Below are 18,171 nucleotides of genomic sequence, written 5' to 3'. Positions count from 1 at the left end.
TCACTTTGCTTGGGAACCACTTCTGACAGAGAGAATTGGGCAGCTTCTTCATACTGTTTATGGAAATGACAGGAATAGACAGAAAGGCCAATGGGGGATTGGTTGGGGAGTCTAATAAAAGTTTCTCTGCTCTGGTTCCCTAACAAAAGCATGAAGTACCTATAATACCAGCTGTAGCTGTTGGATCCTTCCAAAGTAACTTGTATTCAAAGGCAAAATGAATGTTCATAATTCTTTTCCACAGAAAAGCACATTTATTGGGAAGGGGCTTAATGGCTAATGGTGGGAAAGGTTTGAGGAGATGGCCTGCATGGCAGTTGTTCTGAATGCCAAAGCTGCTAGCCCATCACTAACTCTTGGCAGTATCTGGTTAGGGGGAACTTGGCAGCCTATCCTCTAGCAGTGCTGCAAGGGAGTGTTTCTGGGTTTATCATCATCATGCCATCTTGGCCCAAAATATATTGTGTCATAGCATCTATTCCTTTGTTAATTGACTTGAATGACTCTCATCTCCCATTGCCCCACCCTCACCCCAATATCACAATGATGCTTTAGTGTTTCCATTCTTGAACTAAAGGTACCAATCTCCAAGGATCCTCTCCTGCATGCTAAGATTGTCTTTTATAGTCCAGCCAACTTTGCCTTCAGAGGAAGGTGATGAGTACCAAGGGTTTTCGGTACAGAGTATTTGCCTTTGTCCTGGAACCCTAGAATACCGGAGCCAAGAAAGGTTAAGCTCCTTTAAACTGGGCCTCACTTGACAATGTGGAGAGCTGAAGTCCGTGCAGCATGTTCTGCAAAGAGAGTGATTCTGAAACAATCTGAAATATAAAGTACTTCAAGGATTACTTTGACTTAGGGTAGAGGATTGAAAGTTGAGTCTAGAGCCAGATGACAAAATTTGAAACAAGGCAGTCAAGTGGACTCCAGGCCATTCCCCTAAGACAGGACTTCTAAAATGAATCTTAATTCAAAGAGTCAGGTAACCCAAATGGGAGAAGAGAAAAGAGGGTTCTGGGACCATAGGGAGGGCATCATTAAACTGACATCTCACGTTAGCGCTATTGTGTTTTCTATTTCTAGACATCGAAAAAGCCCAAGACAGCAGAAGCAGACACCTCTAGTGAGCTGGCTAAGAAGAGCAAAGAAGTGTTCAGAAAAGAGGTAAGGTTTGGTAGATGAGGCTTAAGCCTCAGCCCTTTCCTTTCTGTCTTAAGTGTATACATCTCCCTTGCCCCCCAAGATGGGAAAGCACATAGGCTTATTAGCTACTGTGTCTTGCTGAAGTGGTGTTTTTTCCCTTAAGAACTCTTCAATCATCTCTTATTGGCCTGATAGGAGTCCCTCTGCAAACCACATTATCTGTTTACTTGGACAAAGGAAAACTCTACTAAGTGTTAGGCTGCCTGACTGTGTATTCCCTTCAGTGATTGATTGTGTTATTCATTGATATGGCCCTTTACAACTTTTTATCTCCATAATAAGAGCTCTTAAGTACTAGAGCAGGCAAGTTCTTTCTTTCTTTTCTTTTCTTTCTTTTTTTTTTTTTAAAGGCCATCACCTGCACCTTGGCACCAAGGCAGCTCCCCCACCCCCGCCAATACCTTTATTTAATTAATTTATTTATTTTTTAAATGTGCTGAGGATGGAACCCAGTGCCTCACACATGCGAGGGAAGTGCTGAGCCACAACCCCAGCCCAAGAGCGGATAAGTTCTTGATGGAAGATTTGAACTCAGGTCTTCTGGCTCAAATTCCAGTGTTCTTTCTTTCATCTCTCATTTGGTGGCTACCTGTTCTTCGAGAGATTGAGAGAAAGCAGCTCCTCTTTATGCTATTGGCAGTGTTCTTAGCCATCAGGACACTAAACTCTCCTGCCTCTAGGAATCCAGATTCTAAACTCCAGTCTTTATTCATGGAGGGGGTCATGGTGTGTGGAGAAAAGGACCTACAAATAAGTAACAGCAGCTATGTGAAGAGTGTGCCATGACAGAATTAGAGGCTACTGTTCAGGATTTCAGGAAGGACTCTTGAATAGGGGAGGGTGGAATTGGTTGTATAGATCAAGAAGGACTATAACTTTAGGCAGAAGAATGTACAGAGGCAAAAGAAAGCAGCATCTCTTCCAGGACTATAGCACAGGGCAAATGAGTGATGTTGGAAATGAGGGTGGGTGGTATTATGCTGACTCTTCATAGTGGCTATGTATCTGTGGAAACCATTGGCAATAGTTTAAGTAACGGGTATTTAAATCCTTGAGGATTGGACTGAAGGGGGGATAGTACGGAGGCCAGGCAATTGCAGGGGGGAAACAAAATTGAATAAAAGATTTATCTGGCTGAGCATTGTGGTACACCTGTAATCCTAGCTACTTGGAAGGTTAAGGCAGAAGGATCTTTGAGGCCAGCCTCAGCAACTTAGCAACACCTTGTCTCAAAATTTAAACAAAAGGGCTGAGGATGTCACTTAATGGCAGAGTGCCCCTGATTCAGTCCCCATTATTGCAAAATAAAAGGCTTATTAAGTCAGGCATAGGAAGTGTACACTTGTAGTACTAGCTATTCAGGAGGCTGAGGCAGGAGGATTGCCTAAGCCCAGAAGTTCAAGGCCAGCCTGGCACCATGATGAGAGACACACACACTCTATGTGTCTGTCTGTCACCTCTCTCTTTGTTTAAAGGTTTCCCCAGAAATAGAACTTAGTTCCATACTGTCAGTGGTGTTTTAGCTCAGTCAATCAGCAGTTCTTTATTTAGTGACTATCTTGTGGTCCAAACCTGTTCTTTGATCATCATAAAGCTGAGTTTCAGGGATGGGTAGACCCTGATGGGATGCTTCCTGATGAAGTAGCTATCAGTGACCATTTGTTCCATTTGTCTCTTGTGAACTTATACCATAAGTACTTCTCAAGAAGACCTGGGGTCTTCTTTCAGAACCACTGGTTAGGACTGACCCATTAGAGATGACCCAGGTAGGACACTGGAAGTGATGGAATGAAAAGGGTCCTGCCAGCTGACTTCCTCCAATGGTCATGCTGTGTTTCTACCTGTTTCACATAGGCAGTATGATTCAGATGAAGTATAACATGTACAGACTTTAAGTAACCTTCAAGGACAAAGTGCCTCTAGTTCTTGGAGTCCAAGAGCTGCTTGGTAGCTCTGAAATGCCTCCTTGGCTCTGCACTCCCTGTGTTGCTTTATGCTGAGGACACAGTTTGTTGGCTGAAACCTAGGGTTGCTGTGATAAGTTCTTGATGGAAGATTTGGGTTCCTCCAGCTGCTGTTCTTAGTGAGCCTTTCTTAGTTCATCCAAGGGAGCTCTTTCCCTCTCAGGGCTGAGCCAAGATCATTTTCTCTTACATCTTACTGGCTTACTGGTATTCTGTTGTCCAAATCAGACAACCTGAGAGAAGAAAAGGGAAGGATTGGGTGCCGTCTTCTCTCCTCTCTCTAATCCACCTTTATCCCTCTCTTCTTTTCTTCCTTCTGATTGAACCCAGAGGTGCTTTACTTACTACTGAGTTATATCTCCAGTCCTTTATATTTTTTTGTTTTGAGACAGGGTCTTAACTAAATTGCAGAATCTGGCCTTAAACTTGCATCCTCCTTTCTCCACCTCTTGAGTTGCTGAGAATATAGGAGTGTGCCAGTGCATAGGGTACTTATTACCTTTTTTATTACCTCAGCACTACTCCCTGTTCTTTCTGTACTGTTGAACAGTGTGTTCCCTTTCATATACCTGCAGATGTCTCAGTTCATCGTTCAGTGCCTGAACCCTTACCGGAAACCTGACTGCAAAGTGGGAAGAATCACCACAACTGAGGATTTCAAACACCTAGCTCGCAAGGTATTCCCCCTTCTTCTGGTTTATCGGTGTTCTTGGCATACTGTGTACCATGTAAGATGCTTCTCTCATCATAGAAAGCGTGGTTTTATTTGCTAGATGCCAAGGACACAGAAATGGGAGGGAAGGTTTGGGAAAGGGAGCACTTTACTTAAAACCAAGAGTTCTTTAAGAAACTTGTGGAACTAAGCTTTTCCTCTCTGGTGACTCTAGCACAGCCTGCCCCCACCTACCCTTGTTGACTTCCTAGTCTCAGTGAGAGAGGCCTGGAAGCAGCAGGCTGGGTTACCCACTCCCTCAACTCATTCCCACTCTGATGGTGGCTTGGTCTCTCTTCCTGTGCCCTGGACAGCTGACTCATGGCGTTATGAATAAGGAGCTGAAGTACTGTAAGAACCCTGAGGACCTGGAGTGCAATGAGAATGTGAAACACAAAACCAAGGAGTACATTAAGAAGTACATGCAGAAGTTTGGGGCTGTTTACAAACCCAAAGAGGACACTGAATTAGAGTGACTTATGGGGCCAGGGTGGGAGGATAGGTGATCAGGTAGGGCAGACTCTGGGAAGTGGAAATCCTGTGGGCCTATTTGCCCCATCCCACTGTCAGAGCTGTGCTACTGGTAGTGACACATCACCCTGAGGAATTCAAACTGCAACTGTCAACTGAAAGCTACAAAAACAAGCTCCATCCACAAGTGACCCCTGGTCGTGAGCTAATGGGGTGTAGAGGCTGTCAGAGGCAATGGCCTAGGGAAGGTTCTGGCCAGACCTGACCCCACTTTCAAACCTGGGTCTCCTCCTTGGCGGTGCTGTCAGCGCACAGACCCATGCGCATCCCCACCCACGACCCTTCCCCTGACGATCTGTATTATATTTTAATGTATATGTGAAAATATTGAAAATAATTTGTTCTTTCCTGGTTTTTTTTTGGTTTTTGTTTTGCTTTTAGCCTCTATGTGCTAGGATCACAGGAAGACTTTGTAAGGACGGTTTTAAGTTCTCCTGCAAGGTTTAATTTGTTATCATGTAAATATTCCAGAGCAGGCTGCCTTGTGGTTTTGGCTAGCCTTGTGCTATGTTGATAAGATTGATTTACTGCTTAAAAATCACTTTACTTTATCCAATTTTTACTGAACTTTTTATGTAAAAAAATAAAATCAATTAAAGAACTTGGCATGTGTGTTCCCTAAAGGTTAATCTAGCATGTTTGTGTGTAGTGAGTGCTGCCACTGGAAAGAGATAGGGAATGTAGCAGCCAGTGGTGTGTGAAGTCCAAGATTAATCCTTGCTGCCAGGTTTTATTACAGGCCTTGTTTCTCTTAAGTCCCCCTGCAACTGTAGCAGACATTTGCCTGGTGACTGACACATGTGAGCTTTGGAACTTATCGCTGCATCTGTGTCAGGTCAACTTGTTTAGGTATTCCAGAGTAGAGGAACTGACTTAAAGCCTCACTGATGCTGGGCTTCTTTCCAATTGAGGGTCAGTCAAGAGAAAGGTAAATGTGTCTTTTTCCTGGCTGGAGAAAGGCCTTGGACCTCTTCCCTCTGAAGACATGATTTCTCCCAGCCCAATGGAATGCTCATTTGATCTTTGGGTTCCCTGACTTCCCACTTTGTCCTCTGACATTGGGCTTAGACACCAGAGGTGTGCTTGGAAGGGGTACAGTGTACAGGTTGTGGGGAGCAGATACAGGGCTTGATGGCAGCCCCTTTGTTTTGATGGCCAGTTGTCTGAGCAGTGAGGAGGGTCTAGAGCTTGTAGCCAGACGAGGGCCCATCTCTACAAAGGGGCTGTTCCTCACCATGTTTATTCTGCTCACTTCTACAGTACCCTTGGGGAAGAGACAAGACCAGGCTGTGGCTTGTCATATTGTGGATGAAACCAACAGAAATTAAAGTACTCATTGCCTGCTAGGTATTGTGCTGAGAACTTTGGAGCTCAGGTTGTGCTCATTCAATCTTTACAAGCTGAGGCACAGAAATTGGCACTGTTGGTAAGGAAACTAAGGCTCAGGAAGAATCAATAACTTCTTTAAATTCTAGTATTAAAGGAATTACTAATTACTAAACAAGGACAGAAAATCCTTAATACAGTCGTCCCTCAGTATCTGTGGAGGGTTGGTTGCAGGACATCATGGGTACCAAAGTCTTTGGATGCTCAAGGACCCTAAATAAAATGACATAGTATTTACATATAACACATACATCCTCCTGAGAGGACGACTCTAAATCATCTCTAGATTAAATCATCTCATGTACATTCAAAGAGTTTTCCCATGATATCACAGTCTTCAGAATGTTTAAAGCACATGATTATGTAAAATGGATGCACCATAATTTACTGTCAACCCTCTTTTAACATTTTCTAGTTGAGTCTTACAAAGAATGTGTCAGTTCAAGTACTTGCAACACATAAAAAGGAAGTATTTCTCTCTTGGGTTGGTTCATACTACAAGGGTGCACCCACATGCACTGCCAAGTCAAACTCATGGTTTTGACTTGAGGCTCTCCAGGTTTCAGATTTTCTAAGGAATATTTTTCAGATTTTCCTGGTGGCCAGGGAGCTGTTGATGAAATCTCTTTGAAAAGGAATTTTAAGTTTTACCTCTTTAAAAAATAAAAATAAAAAATATATATATATATATATATATATTTTAGTTGTGGTTGCACACAAAATACCTCTATTTATATGTGGTGTTGAGGATCGAACCCAGGGCCTCATACATGCTAGGCGAGCGCTCTACCATTGAGCCATAACCCCAGCCCCTATCTCTTTTTTGATTTAAAAAAAAAAAAAAATTTCCCCCTTTCCCAACGCTCCTTCTAGCTCAAATCCCCTAGGTTGGGATAAGACATGCCAGTTAATCTAGCGCTTGTTCGTGAGACTCAGTTTTTTGTTTTTTTGGGTTTTTTACTGGGGATTTAAAACAGGGGTGCTTTATCACTGAGCTGTATCCCCCAGCTTTTTTTTTTTTTTTTGAGATAGGTTTTTGCTAAATTGCTGAGGCTATTGCACTCTGTTTCAATGCAGAATTTTAGTGATTTCTGACCCAGTCCTCCTCAGCCCTGTGACTGTCTCCGTACTAAAGGAGGATGTGATGTCTCTAGCACACTGGTCTGAATCTTTTTTCAGTTTTTGCTCTGGCATCACTTCAGAATGAAGGTGACTATAAAACATGCTGCCCTTTTTTTTTTTTTTTTTTTTAAGGGAAAGACAGAGTGTTATGTAGCCCTAGTAAACTTTAAGAGGAAAAGCAGTAGCACTCTTAATTTGGTATTCACAAAGCAGCCAGTCCCAGCCATATCAGTTCAGCAAGAGGACAAGATCCATCTTGGGTCCCACTGGACCACATCTGGATCCCAACTCTCCTCAGTGAGTTTGGATTGATCTGAAGCCCTCTGATTTTGGTGAATGCCAGGATGTTAGCCATTGTCTCTTCCTAGGCAAGGCTTGTCTTCTAAAGTTTCCCCATCTCCCACCCAGGTAGTACAATAACCAACCTACCTGCTCCTCCATGCAGGGTGGGCATGTGAGGGCAGGCCTGTCCTGAACTGTCCCTCAGGTGTGAGCCTGCCTGCCCACTTGTGTAGAAGCCACATGAGCTTCTGTGGAAGCCTATTTGGAACTCCATCTCTTGAATGGAGTTCAGGTCCTATATGGAGCCCTGTCTGCCTTTTTCTTCTCTGGAGGTGACCTGAGATCCTTGAAAACTAGATCCCTAGGACCAGCCTGATTCTTGTGACTTGCTTCCTGTCTAGTCAGAGAGGCCTTCACCCTTCCCTTGCAGGTGGTTACAGCGCAAATCAAGAAAATAATCTCAAACTCAGGGTCCTTCAGTGCCAACCTGGGACTCTTAGGGTTTGTGGGGACCTACTAGATGTGCCTTCAGCTAAGGAAGCTCAGAATTAGCAAGATAAAATAGGTGATTCAACATGACACGACCAGTAAAGGCAGATGCCAGGTGTGGAGTCCATGAATCTTTTATGGGAGTTCCCTGCCTACCAGTTGCTGGTTAGAGAAGGTCCTCTTAATTCTAGAGGCTGCCCCAGCTCTTTACTGGGCCTCTCCCTCATAGCCACTCAATTATCTCACAGGCCCAAGGAACCAAAGCTAGCTCAAAATTCCAAAGTTGTCTTTAATCAAGGATACAAAAGTAGAAAAAACAGCTGAGGCAACAAAAAGGAAGGCGGAGTGGGGATTGAGAGGGCTGGACCAACCACTTTCCCACTGCCTGCTCCCCTACAACCTGGTCCCTGTCCTGAAAGGTAGGGTGAGGGGAAGTGAATGGCTGCTGTGTCCCCCCAGAACAGAGCAGATGGAAGCCAGCAACATTAGGTAGCCCATGAAGGTGAAGGCATGAAGTAGTGGGGTGGTGGGGAGCACTGGAGCAGGCTGCAAGTGGTGAATCACACCCACAGAGCAGCCCTCAGCTGGGGGACCCAGGACCCGGACCACATCTTCACGGCCCATGGCAGCCAGCACACCCTCTAGCACCCTGAGGGTAGCTCTGCTGCCTGCTTGGACAGCCCAGTCCCTCAGCAAAGTATAGGCTAGCACTTGGCCCTGGGCTGTGATCTCCACAGCCTCAGCCTGGTAGCCCAGCAGCGTGCTAGGCCTTTCCAGCCCTTGTCAGGTTCGCTTCACACCTCCAGGAGCTGCTCCACTTCTTCCTGCTCTGCCAAGGGAGATGAAGGTAAAGCTGGCAGCCAAAGTCAGGATGTGATTCTGTCATGAGGGTCATATGGGCAGGTGGTGGAACAGCATTAGACAGGCCTAAAGGACTGTGAGGAAAGGGCTCACCCTGATTGGCCGCATAGGACTCCACTGGGAGAGTCCAGGAAGATACTGTTATCCCCATGCCTCTGGTCCCTGTCGAAGCCCACCAGCTCTGCAGTTTGAGCTTTGGCCAGCTGCTGTCTTTGCTTATATGAGTGCCAGCTATGAGGAGTAGGGGATGATTACCAACCTGTTCCCTCCTTCACCAAGATAGAAGGGGATGCCACAGGCCAGTTCCCAGACCACCTATCACTTGAAGATCACTTAGGCAAGCAGACTGAGGACCACAGTGGCCAGGAGGGCATAGTAGATAGGGATGATGCTGCCTGATGCCCCTTGAGCCTCAGCAGGGAATAAGGAGGAGGTATTAGGGGCCAAGGCTCCCCCAATTCCTACCCATAGTCCTTCACTGTCCTTACCTCTCAGGGTCTTATCTGTGGAGGAAAGGAAAAATAGGGTCAGTGGCGAGGAACCAAGGCTAGGGTTCCTGGGCAGCTTCACCTAGGTCTTGATGTCAAAAAGGTCTGAAAACAATAATCCTTAAAATATAGAGCCCAGGGCTGGGGTCATCTCAGAGCTCTTGCCTAGCATGTGTGGGACACTGGGTTCGAGTCTCAGCACCATATATAAATAAATAAAATAAAGGTCCATTGTCAACTAAAAATATACATACATTTTAAGAGCCTGGCATGGTGGTACATGCCTGTAATCCCAGTGACTTGGGAAGTGACACAAGAGAATCTTGAGTTCAAAGCCAGCCTCAGCAACAGGGGAGGTGCTGAGCAACTCAGTGAGATCTTGTCTCTAAATAAAATACAAAATAGGGCTGGGGGTGTGGTTCAGTAGTGGAGTGGCCAAGTTCAATCCCTGGTACCCACCCTCCCAAAAATAGAGATATATATGTGTGTGTGTGTGTGTAAATTATAAAATAGAGCCCAAACTCATAGTATGGCATTGAGTTGACAGGACCTTTTTTCACCCTCATCTTCAGCCTCCCTTTGTTTGCCACCTGAGACTGCTCTCTCAAGTTTTCACACTCCTCCTCTTGCTGTTCTGACAGAAATCTACTCTGGAGTCCTTCCTTGATCTCTTTTCTGGCTCTAGTTGTTCCACCTCTGTCTCCCTACCATAACTAAACTACATCCTGTCTGCTCTAACTAGTCTGGTCTGTATGAGCATATGGATTCATGTTGGTCCCCACAGGAGCCTCTGCACAACAGGTCTTGTAGATTATTGCAAAATAAAGTGGAATTGAAAGGGAAGTAAATAGCGGTGTTCTCTTCTGCCTAGAGGCCAGTGATCCCCGCAACCCAGTACAGATAGGAGACAAGGAATGGTGTGCTTGTGTGACCTACCCAGCTAGGGTACCAACCAGCCTGCCCAGTGCCTAAGCTTCGGTCAAGGGATGCTTACCTACATTGGCCATGCCTTTGCTATGCCTGGAGTTGTGAAGCATAGCTCTCTTCAATTGGCAGTGCTCCCTGGGCCTGTGTTGTTGGGGTTGGAGTGTTGTAGGCAGCACCAAGGCCAGGTCTCTGGAAGGCTGCTTCTCTTGAGTCCAGAGGGGGTTGTGTGCAGGTATATGGGAAAATCCCTAGATTTGATATCAGAAAGGCCCTTGGAGTAGCCTGTCTCCCTTTTCTGGATCACTCCATCCTGATTCACTAGAGGATTGGACCATTTTTTTCTATGTCAGATGGGGTAGAGGTGACAGAGCTGGCTTTAGAGGGCCAAAGGGAAAAGGTCAGGATGCAGCCCAGGATAGAAAAGGACAGATGAGAAACCATCCTATCTCTGGTCTGAGCCCAGAGATGGTAGGGGAAGATAAAGGAGACATACTAGGGCCGAGGATGTAGCTCAGTGTAGAGCATTGCTTAGCATGCACAAGGCCCTGGTTTCCCATCCCCAGCACCATGGGGGAGGGGGAATGTTACATGCCCTCTGACCCCATCTCAGCCAGATCAAGATGGAAGGGACTGGCCAGTAGGAGGCTCACACCCAGATATCTTGGCATGGGCACAGGAACCTAACACCTTAAGGTTCCAAGGCAGGAGAACTGTCTGTGGTGATTGTTCAGCCTACTCTGTCTTGAAGGATCACTGTCCAGCCCTTTCCTGACCAGGGATTGGATAGAAAGATACTTTGGTGAACTCAACAGAGGCATAGGGTGTGTGGGCCTAGTTTCCCTGTGGCCCTTTCTCCTCAGGGAATCCAGAGAAGGCCTGAAACCTGCATAGGGCCACTCAGTCCCAGGAACCATCTGGATCCTAAAAGGCTGAATCTGCTGGGACCGACTTCCTGAGATCTAGGGAACAAAGCCCCGAGGTCTTCTGGAAGGGCAATGGGGGAAGAGATCTTGTTTAGAGGAAGTCTGAAGAGACTTAGGGGAAGGTCCTCCAAGTTCGCAATATCCACCGCTGCATAATTGGAGGGTCTGCCCTGCCTTGTGTGGGTGACAAGGCTAAGTCAGCAATCCAAAGCGTAAGGTTCTGCCATTTTCCACATGGGGGCCCCTTTCAGAATCCTGTTTGGTGGATGAGCCTGAGAACATGGCAGAGCAGCAGACAGGCTTGGCATCCTCCCAACTATTCTGGGCCCCCAGATTAGAACCTCTCCCACTTCCCCACCAGCCTCTTAAAGTCCACAAGGTACTCACAAACAATGTAACAAACCCCCATACCCACACTACCTATTCTACCACACACAGCCCAGCACAGGCCCACCTCAGGATGGAGGTTAAGGGACCAGCAATCCTGGGTCCCTCCTACTGCCTAAGACAGCCCCACCTTCCTGGCCTGAGTGGAACTGTCACCCACCCCACATACAGGTTCCGAATTCATGCACCTGGGCTGCGGGAAGACAGTGGAGAGTACCCAGAGAGGCCAAGCTCTGGCCTGAGGGGTAGAGACAACTACAGTAAGGGCAAGCCAAGGGGACAGTCCAGTCGGAGGGCACAGGAAGTGCTGGAGCTGGCGAATGGCATGCAAAGGCAAACTGAGGATGAGGGTGCCGCGTACGCAAGGGACAGGGACAGGGACAGCTGGCTGGGGAAAGTGAGGCTAGGTCAGCGGATGTCAGAACAGGGAGGGGAGAGCCAGGCTGGGTCCCAGCGGAAGATACCTGTCAGGGACCTGAGTCACAGCCCGCTGACACGGGGCACACGCACACTCAAGAGATGAGAGCTACAAAACTAGGCCAAGTTTATTGCTGAGAAGGGATGAGCAGGGCCGCCTTTGGGGATTAAGGCCACGAGCGGTCCTGTGCTCTCCGGGAAAGGTGGTGGGGTCAGGAGCCGCAGCCCCTGCCCCAGACTGTGCAAAAGTGCTGCTGGGCCAAAGGCCGGCAAGGTCCCTCAGCCAGCAAGGGAGGGTGAGGGCGGAGTCTCCCAGAGCCAGTCCCACTGCCAGTCCCTGAGCGGCGAAGCCCTCGGCTCCCTCCCCTGGGCTGCAATTCCTAGGCGGAGCCAAGGGGGGCCTCCTGGGCAGGCAACAGGGCGGAGTCCTGGGTAGTAGCTGGGTTTCAGTGTGCCTCGCCAGGGTTGTACTCGGTTTCTCCTGAGGACACCTGGGAAATACGCCGAGAAGACCGCCACAGCCTCCGTGCAAACTGGCTACTGCGCACCTGGTGCAAGTAAAGGCAGGGTGGGTGAGCCAGGGCAGCCGCTCCTCGCCCACTGGAGCCCCGCCCCTCAACCCTATCCTCACCTCAGAGGGCTGCCCCGCTCCCACCACGATCAGCTTGCCATCCTCCAGGCCCACCAGCACATGGCTGAGCTCTTTGGTGACAGCAATACTGCGGATGGGCACCTTCATGGGCAGGGGCGGCGCTGCAGGGAGCAGTCTGGAGAGAGGGAAAGCATAGAAAGGAATTCACAAAGGGTGCTTTACACCCAGCCAGTGGATGTCTCATTTCATATACTCTCTGTGTCCTCATTTTAAGGATAGCTAAATTGAAACCTTTATACATAAAGGGAGCTCCCACAACTGTGTGGCTGAGGGAGGCCCAAAGAAAGAGCTTTCCACGAGGAATGAGAGAACAGGTAGCACACATAGAAAAATGCACACACAGGCATGTACCATACATGGGTCTACAGGGGGCACCCCCTATAACCATCTGCCAATGACCATCTCGGTGGGGGCCATGAATTTGCATATGGTGGGGCTCACTTGTTCATGTGCAGGATGTGTAGGGCACATTGGGCTGTGCCCAGCAAAACAAAATCCTCTGTCACTGCCAGGGCTGTAGGCTGCTCTGCCAGGGGCAGTGAAGCTCGCAGTCTTCCATTCACTGAGTACAAGTGCAATGAATAGGTGACCTAGAGGAAGCAGGGAGTATTAGCAACTAACCACCATCTCAGATACCCTACTGTCTCAAATGCACCACTATCTTTGCTGGGCTCCCCTTCTTCATACCTGGGCACCAGGATGTTCCCATGCTGAGCTCTGTACCACAATCTGGCCTTCAGACCCCAGTGCCAGGTGAGACACAGGTCCAGGCAATGTGGCACCTGGAGGTCGTAGTGCTGCCACAAACTGGCCCCGGCGTATGGTATGGATGATCACAGTTCCATCCTGCAGAAAGGCAGCTTAGGGTGCAAGGCTTAGGTTTCTGGACTCTAGGAAATGTGCCTCCCTGGAGCACACGTACACACATACCTCAGATCCAGACACAGCCATGTCAAGTTCTGTGCTGATGGCCACACAGCTCACTGCAGCCTCATGCCCGTAGAGGACCTGCACAGGCTTTGGTGAAAGGCCACCCTGTGGGGAGTCAGGTGGTTTAGGACTGGCCCTTGGATGAGAAGGCTGAGGCTCAGGAAAATGAAGGTCTTATCCAAGGCCAGCTGTAGGATCATGGTACCCTGACTTGCTCAAGTAGTAGAAGGAAATTCACCAGAACTCCCTAAAGAGCAGATGGGTGTAGGTCTGGACCACAGGAGTCCCACAGGGCTGCCCACGGGCCTACCTGCTGCAGGAGCCGCCACACCATGCACGTGGTATCCCTGGAGCCTGAGATGAGGTAGATGCCACAAGTGTCCAGTGCAAGGCAGGTCACTATATCTGCATGGGAATGGGAGAACATAGGCAAAACAGAGTAGTCACACTTTCCCTGGCCAGCCTCAGAACCCACCCCACACTTGTTTCTCTTATTCTCCCCAGATCCTAGGCTACTCATACCAAGATGGCGGCTGAGCTGGTTCAGCAGCTTGCCACGGGGTAGTGCAGTCACTCGAAGGCTGCCATCCCAGTAGCCACCACTGAAGAGCAGTCTTCCATCAGGAGCCACTGCCAGTGCTTGCCCATTCACTCCACTGCCTGGCACCCACGGGCCACTCAGCAGTCTCTGTGTCCTAACCCAATGAGGAGGTGGGTAGGTGAGCCCAGGCCTCAGGGATTTGGGCCAGACTGCCCCTTTGCAGCTGGTCTACTTCCTACTTGGGTGGGGAGATGACTGAGGGTACAGGGCATTAGTACAGCCCACCTCCACCCACAGCCTTATGTCCTACTTGGGGTTGCCCATGGTGGGATCTTTGCTGAAGCTGAAGTAGTTGTTTATGTTTCGGTCATAAGGCAGCCAGTTGTGGGTGCCCAACAGCCCATTGGCACTCACAGTCACCTGCAGGTAGGAGAAGGCAGAAGTGATTTGGGGGCAAAGTCAGAGAGGCCTGCCCCGACCATTGTCCCTGCCCCAAACACTTACCAACAGGTCTGGGGAGCCCTGGGTGATGAAGGAGTGGGGCTGCCGGTGGGGGACCAGGGCTAGCACCAGGGGAATGCCATCACTGACAACCTACAGGGAAAAATGCAGGATGAGAGAAAATAAAAAAGGAAAAAAGAAACCAGGTGTAGTGGTGCACACCTGTAATCCCATTAACTAGGGAGGCTGAGACAGGAGGATCTCAAGTTCAAGGTCAGCCTCAGCAACTTAGTAAGCCCTGTCTTAAAATAAAAAGTAAAAACTATATAAACCATAATAAATGCTGGAGAAGATGTGGAGAAAAAGGAATACTTTTACACTGATCATGGGATTATAAATTAGTACAACCATTATGGAAATCAATATGGGAGTTCCTCCAAAGACTAGGAATGGAAACATCATATGATCCAGTTATACAATTCCTTGGTATTTATCCTAAAGATTTAAAGTCATTGTACTACAGTGATACATGCACATACCCATGTTTACAGCATCACAATTCACAGTAGCCAAACTGTGGAAGCAGCCTAAGTGTCCATCAACAGATGAATGGATAAAGAAGTTGTGGTATGTATACACAATCGAGTTTTATGCACCCATAAAGAAAACTGAAATTATGTAATTTGTAGGAAAATTATAGAACTTGAAACCATCACGTTACGTGAAATAAGCCAAACTCAGAAGGTCAAGGGTTATATGTTTTCTCTCATATGTGCAAGCTAGAGAGAAGAAAAACGGAAAAGCAAGATTGTGGGGTGTTAGGGGTATCTTATGAAAAACAAAAGGAGGTCAGTAGAATAGAGGAAAGGGGCTGGGGGTGGAAGGAGAAGATGAAGGGAGAAAGTGCTAGGGAGTGATATTGGCCAAATTACATTGTTTTCTTGTGTGCATATACTAGTATGTAAAACAGATCCCACCATCACATACAACTGTAATGCTTCAATACAAAAATTTGGTGGAAAATAAATAAAAAGGGCTGGGGATATAGCTCAGTGGTAAAATGCCAATATCAGTACCAAGAAAAAAGGAGCAGGTGCAGGGGATATAGTTCAATTGGTAGAGTGCTTGCCTCACATGCATAAGGCCCTGGATTCAATCCCAAGCACCACCAAAAAAAAAAAAAAAAAAGTGGGCTGAGGCTGTGGCTCAGTGGTAGAGTGCTTGCCTAGACATGTGAGACCCTAAGTTCGATCCTCAGCACCACCAAAAAAGAAAAAAGAGAAAAGAATAACACAGGGCTGGTGGTGGTGCCAAGTGCCAGTTGACTATACAACCCACTCCCTTGCGCACAGTCCCCAGGGATCACAGACTAGGTGTCATAGATGCAGAGATCCCTCCAAGAAACAGGCATGAGGGACTGGCAGGCAGGCAGGCAGGCATCTCAGAACATAAGTGAGAAGTGGGGATGGCACAGAAGATGATTTCAAAGCATCAAGCTTGGTCTCTACCTTGGTCTTCCCACCCCATTGCTCCATGTCCCCCTAGACCAGTGATGGAAAGAGAAACAGACCTACGTCTGGAAGCAACATAGGAGGATGCTGTCAAAGGCCAGATTCCCTCTGTTCTGACTTCCCTGAGGCTTTCAGATAATTCTGAAAGGGACTGGGAGTGGAAGGAAGAACGCACGCTCACCTACCCCCAGGCCCCTTCCACATTCAGTTCATTTTTTAAGGTGCTATTAAATCATTAATTTAATATTCCTATCTGCCCCAAGAGGTTGGTAAGGACTGGAGTTAAACCTGTTTCACACAATGGGAAGCTGGGACCCTACCCTCTTCTCACCTCTGCAAAGAAGGCCTTGAGCTGGTCCAGGTGCTGGAAGATGCTCGGTGAGTTAGTGTCCAGGCGTGCAAGGCGATGAGCTGCTTCCTCAGCTGAGAGCCGGGCTGGGTGTGGTTCCTGTGGACAAGTGGCCGGTTAATACCATGGCATGGGATCCTTGACCATGTCCCCCCATGCCCAATCTGATCTCACCTTTAGCAGCTGACAGGGAGTCTGTCCAAAGTTGCTGATAATACCCTCTAGAGCTTTCCGTTCCCGCTCATCTGCCACGTGGTCCAGGTCTACAGCCCCTAGGAGGGAGACAGAGCAGTCAGGACTACTTTGAGCAGTCGAAACTGTCAGAGGGGCATGGGCAAAGGTGAGGTGAGGTGAGGGGAGGGAGGGAGGAGGTGTAGCCTCAGGGAAGAAGGGGGACAGAGGCAGGCCCAGGATGCCAAGAGGATCTGCCTCTTCATTCCCCTGTCACTGTGCGGCCCCAACTTGTGTGTAACCTGCTACCCACCCTCGTAGGTGCAGTAATAGAAGACATTGAGGGCCTCCTCAGCGGCTGGCCCCCGCTGCTTGTAGCCAAAGATGAGGTCGATCCATTCATGTAGGTGGGCAGACACATACTCTGACTCCTGGTGAGGGGAATGGACAGTCAGTCCAGGAATGGCTGACATCCCACCATGGCCCTCAACCTCAGCCACTACCAGCCTATGTGTGGTCACCTCCTCACCAGAGCCCGGCGGTGCTGCTGGATGAAGTCCTCAGGAGAGCTGGCCCATGGGGGCAGCACCACATCGCCCACCTTCTCATTGGTCAGCTGGAGACAGCCCAGGTCAAAGCCTGGCAGAAGACCAGGTCAGCTGTATCCCTGCACATCCTCACCATCCTTGGCCATCCCAGTCTGTGTTCTCAATTCCCAGAACCCCACTCCCAGGGCCAGGGCCTTGTGTGCTACCATTCTGATTTTCCAGGAAGTCAGGAAAGTAGTAGAACTCTGGGATGAGCTCCTTCACATCCATAGGGCTCTCCAGGCGTGCCTGCCAGGCTGCGGCCACGGAGTGGAACTGCCGGTCAGAGCAGTCGAAGCTGGCAGAGGGGCATGGGCCAAGGTGAGGTGAGGGGAGGGAGGGAGGAGGTGTAGCCTCAGGAAAGAAGGGGACAGAGGCAGGCCCAGGATGCCAAGAGGATCTGCCTCCTCCCTTTGTCTGCCTCCCGACCAGCCCTGGCGCACCGGCCACTCTGCAGCTGGACGTGCAGGGAGGTGAAGGGTTCCACACGGATGAGGTAGTGCATCACGCCTGCTGCATTGGAGTAGTGGGTGCCATAGTGGAACTTGTCGATTGTGCCAGCTGGGTCCTCAAAGCTCTCATATCTGGGGCCACAGGTTGAGGGTGTTCATCAGAAACTCTCCTCTTCCCCATTCCCACCCCACTGAGCCCTGCCCTGCCCACATGCTCACTTCTCCCTCACGAGCTGGGCATGCTTGGGGTTCACCACACCGATGGGTTTGGACAGGTCCCGGAAGACGGCCGGGTTGCTGAGGTCCAGGGTTGGGGACACATAGTCCTGCAAGACCCAGGGGAACTGGCCGCCCACCCGGGAAAGGAGCTGCATGAGGGCCCTGATGGTTTGTCTGCCCATCCTGCCCTGCCATTGCCCCTCAGGAAGATGAGCACAGCAGGCTGGGGTACCACTTGGAGGATTATAGGGGAGCAGACTGTCTATGACAGACACTCCTTTCATGGAGAACAGGGGCCAAGTAGGATGGGGAGAGGACTAGAGAATGTGAGGGCTGGCAGGGAACAGGGGCCAGGTCTTGGTCAGAGGCATACCTACTCAGGACCAAGCTCAGAGCTCAGCCCACTGGCAGGTGCCTACACTCAGGGCTGTTGGACCTGAGGGATGGGGGAGTGCAGAGTAGGGCCCTCACCACAGGGTACTGAGACAGGTCGTTGTACGTGCGCCCCGCAATGGTGTTGAGTTGCATCAAGTATTCGAAGTTGGATATCTCACGCTGTACCCATTTCTAGGGATCAGGGGAAGGCAAGAGGTGAGCTGCAGGGCTATCCGGCACTCCCTTTACTC

At 49.0% G+C, this 18,171-nt stretch overlaps 2 protein-coding genes and 1 pseudogene across 3 annotated transcripts in view; 1 reads left to right on the top strand and 2 right to left on the bottom strand.

Annotated features, from left to right (window-relative positions):
• Setd2 (SET domain containing 2, histone lysine methyltransferase) overlaps positions 1-5,012 on the top strand; it is an 84,590-nt gene extending 79,578 nt beyond the window's left edge. Inside the window, exons 17-19 of the mRNA XM_076844792.2 lie at positions 1,084-1,164; positions 3,743-3,844; positions 4,194-5,012. Coding sequence (XP_076700907.1) covers positions 1,084-1,164; positions 3,743-3,844; positions 4,194-4,355 — 345 coding nt within the window. The 3' untranslated portion in view covers positions 4,356-5,012. The remainder of the gene's footprint in view (positions 1-1,083; positions 1,165-3,742; positions 3,845-4,193) is intronic.
• Positions 5,013-8,082: 3,070 nt separating this feature from the next.
• Positions 8,083-10,075, bottom strand: LOC143399772 (death domain-containing membrane protein NRADD-like; annotated as a pseudogene).
• Positions 10,076-11,802: 1,727 nt separating this feature from the next.
• Nbeal2 (neurobeachin like 2) overlaps positions 11,803-18,171 on the bottom strand; it is a 30,816-nt gene continuing 24,447 nt past the window's right edge. For both annotated transcript variants that reach the window (XM_076844770.2, XM_076844779.2), the window contains 17 exons: positions 18,017-18,112; positions 17,546-17,670; positions 17,318-17,458; positions 17,042-17,172; positions 16,817-16,926; positions 16,601-16,718; positions 16,291-16,388; positions 16,099-16,215; positions 14,320-14,409; positions 14,126-14,235; positions 13,797-13,969; positions 13,585-13,679; positions 13,275-13,379; positions 13,032-13,190; positions 12,786-12,934; positions 12,324-12,459; positions 11,803-12,240 (listed from right to left, as the gene is read on the bottom strand). In XM_076844770.2, coding sequence (XP_076700885.2) covers positions 12,139-12,240; positions 12,324-12,459; positions 12,786-12,934; positions 13,032-13,190; positions 13,275-13,379; positions 13,585-13,679; positions 13,797-13,969; positions 14,126-14,235; positions 14,320-14,409; positions 16,099-16,215; positions 16,291-16,388; positions 16,601-16,718; positions 16,817-16,926; positions 17,042-17,172; positions 17,318-17,458; positions 17,546-17,670; positions 18,017-18,112 — 2,055 coding nt within the window. In that variant the 3' untranslated portion in view covers positions 11,803-12,138. The remainder of the gene's footprint in view (positions 12,241-12,323; positions 12,460-12,785; positions 12,935-13,031; positions 13,191-13,274; positions 13,380-13,584; positions 13,680-13,796; positions 13,970-14,125; positions 14,236-14,319; positions 14,410-16,098; positions 16,216-16,290; positions 16,389-16,600; positions 16,719-16,816; positions 16,927-17,041; positions 17,173-17,317; positions 17,459-17,545; positions 17,671-18,016; positions 18,113-18,171) is intronic.

This window comes from Callospermophilus lateralis, chromosome 1 (genome assembly GCF_048772815.1).
Source record: "Callospermophilus lateralis isolate mCalLat2 chromosome 1, mCalLat2.hap1, whole genome shotgun sequence".
Lineage (NCBI taxonomy): Eukaryota > Metazoa > Chordata > Mammalia > Rodentia > Sciuridae > Callospermophilus > Callospermophilus lateralis.
The sequence above is the reverse complement of the archived record's forward strand: the minus strand, read 5'-3'. Positions and strand labels throughout refer to the sequence as shown.